This window comes from Elephas maximus, chromosome 3, assembly GCF_024166365.1.
Source record: "Elephas maximus indicus isolate mEleMax1 chromosome 3, mEleMax1 primary haplotype, whole genome shotgun sequence".
In the NCBI taxonomy this organism is placed as follows: domain Eukaryota; kingdom Metazoa; phylum Chordata; class Mammalia; order Proboscidea; family Elephantidae; genus Elephas; species Elephas maximus.
The window spans coordinates 18998503-19004722 of NC_064821.1; the positions used below are offsets into that span (position 1 = coordinate 18998503).

The 6220-nt window shown below is 42.2% G+C and overlaps 1 protein-coding gene across 1 annotated transcript; it reads right to left on the reverse strand.

The window, feature by feature from the left end:
* Window positions 1-219: 219 nt before the first annotated feature.
* Window positions 220-1167, reverse strand: LOC126074091 (olfactory receptor 7G2-like). The gene has a single exon (XM_049881424.1). It carries the CDS (start codon window positions 1153-1155, stop codon window positions 220-222), a length of 936 nt encoding a protein of 311 aa, XP_049737381.1. The 5' UTR covers window positions 1156-1167.
* Window positions 1168-6220: the final 5053 nt, after the last annotated feature.

The window sequence follows — 6220 nt, forward strand, 5'->3', positions numbered from 1 at the left end:
GCATATTAGTGCCTGAGATTCTTTTAATTATTAGCACCAAAGTCTTTTTCACTGGTGATGTTCAAATATTTTACAATTATCTAAAACCCCTGAGAAAATATAATTACCATTTTGTAGATGATGAAACTATGTGTTGTTGATGCTGATGCTGACCAGCAGGGAGAGTTTTTCAGTGATAGGTCTTAGTATAATTAGTGAATTGGCACAGATGACACATCACTAAATAGAAGGCATCCTACCAATGAGTTTTTTCAAGCTTACTTTTATGTCCCTGTTCCTTAGGCTGTAGATAAAAGGATTCATCATTTGAGGGATCACAATGTACATCACTGAGGCTACTGCAGTCTTCTTGGGAGAGAGTGCAAATGCAGAACTGAGGTACACACCAAAAGATGTCCCATAAAGTAAAGAAACAACAGAGAGGTGAGACCCACAGGTGGCGAAAGCTTTATGCTTTCCATCAGTTGATGGCATTCTTAAAACGGAGGAGATAATTCGAGTGTAAGAGAATATGATCCCAGAGAGAGGAACACCACCCAATATGCAAGCCACAAAATATATCAGGATGTTATTGATGAGGGTACTGGAGCAGGCGAGCTTGAGGACCTGAGGAAGTTCACAGAAGAACTGAGGGATTTCAAGATCTGTGCAAAAGGACACCTGCAAAACCATCAGACTGTGGATCAGCGCATCCACCATACTGATGAACAAAGAAAGTAGAACTAGCAGGCTGCAGAAGCAAGGGTTCATGACGACTGTGTACTTCAGTGGGTGACAAATGGCCACATAGCGATCATAGGCCATAGCTGCGAGAAGAAAATTTTCAAAACCACAAAAAACCTGGACAAAGAAAATCTGATTGAGGCAGCCTGTATAAGTGATGCTCTGATTCTGCGTCTTGATATTCACCAGCGTCTTTGGGATGGTAGTTGTACTTAAACATACGTCAGTAATGGACAGATTGGAGACAAAGAAGTACATGGGAGTGTGCAGGTAGGAGTCAGAGCTGACAGTAAGGACAATGAGCAGATTTTCAAGGACAGTGACCATGTACACGGCCAGGAATAGGCTAAAGAGGAGAAGCTGCAGTTCTGGATCTTCTGTCAGTCCCAGGAGAAGAAATTTTGAAACACTTGTTTGGTTCCTGGGTTCCATATTGTTGATGAATCTGATGGGATTACTGGGTGACAAGACAATCAAATGTGTGGTCACTGGACCAACAGCAGTAGTAGCAGCATCACCAGAGGCAAACATTATCTTGGGGAAGGAAGAAGAGGAATGGAGGGGGATACAAAAGTGGTAAATTCTGTATGCATATTATTTGGTTATTCAAAAAAAATTTTAAAAAAAAGACCTGAAGCTAATCTAGCAGAATGTCAACATTAATTTCTTCTGGAAAGGGGTGGGAATGGTTATTTTCTTATTACACTATCCGTGCTTTTATGATCATTTTAAATATTTAGTAATTTTATAAATAGAAATAGATAGACTTAGAAGGCAGCCTGATAAGTCAATCTGGGTCTCCATCTCCTTCCCCAAAGATCAGAAAGGGCAATGGAGATAATACAAACATGTACTAAGAACCAGGAAGATAAGATGGAGCTGACAAACCCTCCTCTGCCATTACCACCACAAGATCGCAAGTTAATGTCAGAAAATTTTGTAACGGTCATCTTGTTTGACAAAGGTTAGGCTTCCACTCAACAGGGAAATCATCCTTGCAGTTGTAGAGACAGAGCAAGAGACTAGCAGAATGAGAACTCTTTGATATTGGTGCAAAGTTCTAAGAAAACCTGGCAAGAAAAAGACAGACAAGCAAGATTCCCATGGAAGACTTGGTTCCAGTCATTTCCTGCATGTACTCTCTTCACATGCATCATTCTCCTGGATGTGCTTTTCAAACACTAACTTTCCAGATATTAACTAGGAGACTTTAGGTTACCTGGCTGGCTGAGGAATGATACCTGACATCTGCTCTGGATGCAGAAGACAGAAGATATGTCCTCAGGAAGGACAGAGAGTCTGAGTGAAGCACTAGACTCCTGGGCAAAAAGGGTCATCTCTGGGAAGAGGGTCATGTGTCCTTATAGGGGAAGAACTCTAAAGTGAGATGTTCCAGGCAGCCTATTTGGAGTCTCTCTATCCCTGGAGGCTCAATATCCAAAGCTCCTCATTAGCCCAACACATTTATTGTCGTTCTGATTGCAAGGCAGTAAAAATCCTAGAAGACCAAGACTTTAGAAGGTGGAGTTCAGGATTGTTGATTTCCTATGAGACCAGCTTCATGCCATTCACTTTGCTGCACCTGTTGTGCTCACCTCCGTGTCACATACATTGTATATGCGGACCCATCATCATTTTCCAACTGGATTCCGATCTTTTCTTCTTACGTACAACAAAGGACATCTCTATCTAATCAACGGTATCAGGAAAACCAAATTCAATATTAGGTGTGTATGAGTCGGAATCGACTCGACGGCAGTGGGTTTGGTTTGGTTTTGGTTAAGTACAGTTTTTTTTATATGCGTGAATATGAAAATATATAAATATAGCTAATATAATGTAGAAATGCAAACTCAGCAGTTTCTTCTAAGAATAATGACTGTTTCCTGAAACTTAGCCTATCTTTTGTGTATTTTAAAAGATATTCTAGCCTATCCCCTGATCAGTTTTGCCCCTGATCAATATAAGCAGATCTAGATCTGTTACTCCCTATTTAGAATTCTATAACCACCTTTTCCAACTTCCTTACATTAGTTTAACATACATTTTTCTTTATATTGGGAGGCTGTGGGTTGAAATCAGGGCTTTTGATTTTTAATAGAGTTGTGAGAAATTATAATGTGACAGGAACAACATTAAAAATGTGGTTTATCCATATTCAGTAAATTTTGTTAGATTTTAACCAAAATTTAACAGATGAAGATTGTGTTTTAAGTGAATATTCACTTAGAAACTTGTCGTTTTTTTAATTCAATATTTTCATGTGTTTATGAATTTATTTTACCACTATTTCTATAGGTAAAGAAATTTAATCTATGGTTATTTGATATATTAAAATCAACTTGAGACAAGTTGGCATTGTAGTGTCACCCGTTGCCATCTTAACTCCATTCACTTCAAATATGTGCAATAATAGATAAAACATAATAAGATATACCTGGGCTCAGAGAGTAGGCATGGCCAAGTTGGCAGAGGAGCCAGATGCCTCCAGTGGCCCCTCTTACAACAAAGACCCCAAAAAACAAGTGATTCAATTATATATATGACAAGCTAGGAACCCTGAATATCAAAGGCAAAGTTAAGAAATCGGACTGAGTGACAAGGGGAGGGAGAGACAGTGCAGAAGCAGCAAGAAGTTGTCGGACATGACTCTGTGGGGTGCAGCCCCAATTCCCTAGCAAGACCCCTGGGGGTCCAAGTCAGCATGTAGAACCCATGTACGCCTTCGGCATCTGAGATATAAGAGCACTCTCGGAACAAGATAAGTGATTTTGTCTAATTTACAGTGCAGATCTAATAGCTCCTCCTTGTGAAAGAACTCTCCCCCATCTCTCTGATCCCTCCTCCCTTTGCCCCAGCCAGCTTCAGCGACAGTTGATTTCCCTGGGCCTGAGTTATGTCCTGCTGCACTCCCTGAGCCATTCACCTGGCCTGGGAGAAGGAACAAATTGACAAAAGGGGGAAAAATAATCTGCCGGCTTCCCTAATCTGAAAACTTAGAGCAGAAGCAGCTCCTGTCCAGGCACAAGCAGTCCACAGATTTTGAATGTCTTTCATCCCTGCATGGACCCAGGTGGCCCCAGTACAGCAGAAAGGATCTCGCAAATATATTTCAAGGGTGAATGTCCTTGACGTTTGACTGTAACTGTTTCAGCTGTGCACTGGAGAGGCCGGTTTTTGATGTTTGACACCGCTCTGCATATTAAACAGGGACCTCACCTACTCATAGCAGGGACCTAAGGACTGGTGGCTCCACCCATACCACCAAGTCACTCTGGACAGGGGGTCCACGGATAAGTGGTGCCTCACAGTTCTTACAGTTAAAATAATTGGGTGCCTATGGTATGGCTGCTGAGCCCACCAACCAGTGCACTCTACAGAACAGAGACTAGACTTTCTCAAAGAAACTTGGAGGAAGGTTGTCAGGCCCTGCCTCCCACAGAGTGTGACCTCCTGCTGCAACCAGAAACCTGTGCATACACCAATCACCACTGCTCCACTAAGATCGTAGGTCAGGAGGTGGGCCAAGATGGCAGTATAGACAGATCCTTCCAGTGAGCCCTCTTACAACAAAGACAAAAAAAAAAAGTGAAATGAGTATATTTATGACAAACTAGAGCCCTGAACATCAAAGGCAAGGTTAGAAAATGAACTAAGGGGAAGGGTGAGAAAAAGACAGTTCAGAAGTGGACAGGAGTTACTGGACCTGAAATGCCGAGAGCTCTCAGGCACCATCCCCAGAAGTGGCTGAGGCAGTTTCCTCAGGGAGAGGTGGCCAGCCACGCAGCCTACTCACACCTCTGGAACCTGAGAAGAACTGAGCTTTCGGCAAAAGCTAAGTACTAAGTACTTGGGTATATTTTATTGCGCCCCTGCCACCAAGCCAGCTTCAGTGGCTGTTGATTTACCTGGGCCTGAGATAGGCCATGTTGAGCACCTATAGCCATCCTCCAGGCCCTGGAGAAGGAATAAATTCACAATTGGGGGAGAAGATAAGTAGCCAGCTCCGCTATCTTGGGGAGCTCAGGCAGAAGCGGCTCCTGTCCAGACATAAACAGTGCATGGACTTTGAGTACCTTTCCTCTCTGCATTTGCCTGTGTGGCCTATTTCAGGAGAATAAGCTCTTGTTGGCAGACTATAGCTGTTTCAGCTATGCAGTGGAGAGGTGGGTGTTTGGTGATGGACATTGCTTTGCTTATTAAACAGGGTCCTCACATACCCACATCAGGGGCCTAAGGACTGGGGGCTCCATTCAGGTCACCCAGCCACCCACAACAAGGGCCCAAGGATAACTGGTACCTCCCAGTCCTTACGACCAAATACACTGGGTTCCCATGGTCCATCTGCAGAACAAACCCACCAATACACTCTAGGGAACAGGGACACACTTTCCTCAGAGACACTTGGGGGATGATGCTCAGCCCCTTGCCTTGTTCAGAGCATGAGCCCCTGCTGCAACCAGATACTGGTACCTATACCAATCACCCCTGCCCTCTGACACTATACCACACACTTGATGAGCAGCTACCTGGACACCTGAACTGAATTCATACAAGAAAAGTGAATGGACTCCTAGACTGATATACCTGATAACACCTCCAGCCATCTGAGAACAGGAGGTCAGAGCCCCAAATGCAAAAATAATCAAGCTAGCTCACTCAAGCAACCCATTGGGCATATCAAAACAAAACAAAGCAAGAAGCTATGATACAGTAAGCAAACAGAAAATAAACTAATGCAATAACATATAGATGGCTCAGAGACAACAGTTAGTATCAAGTCACATAAAGAAACAGACCATGATCCCCTCAACAAGCTCTCAAAACAAAGAATCAAGGGATCTTCTAGATGAAAGTGCATTCCTGCAATTACCAGAGGCAGAATACAAAAGGTTAATATACAGAACCCTTCAAGACATCAGGAAGGAAAAGAGGCAATATGCAGAACAAGCCAAGGAACACACAGATAAGGCAGCTGAAGAAATGAAAAAGGCTATTCAGGAACCTAATGAAACATGTAATAAGCTGGAAAAATCCATAGACAACAATCAGGAATTCAGTAGATTAATAACAAAATTACAGAAGTAGACAACTCAATAGAAAGTCAGAGAAGCAGATTTGAGCAAGTGGAAGGCAAAATTTGTGAACTTGAAGATAAAGCACTTGGCACCAATATATTTGAAGAAAAACAGATAAAAGAATTTAAAAAAATGAAAAAACCTTTAGAATCATGTGTGACTCTATCAAGAGAAACAACCTACAAGTGATTGGAGTACCAGAACAGGGAGGGATAACAGAAAATACAAAGAGAGTTGTTGAAGATTTGTTGGCAGAAAACTTCCCTGATATCATGAAAGATGAGAAGATATCTATCCAAGATGCTCTTTGAACTCCACTTAAGGTAGATCTTAAAAGAAAGTCATCAAGACATGTTGTAATCAAACTTGCCAAAACCAAAGATAAAGAGAGAATTTTAAGAACAGCTAGGGATCAATAA

Excerpts from the sequence above, each read along its gene's own strand:
- LOC126074091 (XM_049881424.1), bottom strand. The coding sequence starts at position 1,155 with ATGGAACCCAGGAACCAAACAAGTGTTTCAAAATTTCTTCTCCTGGGA.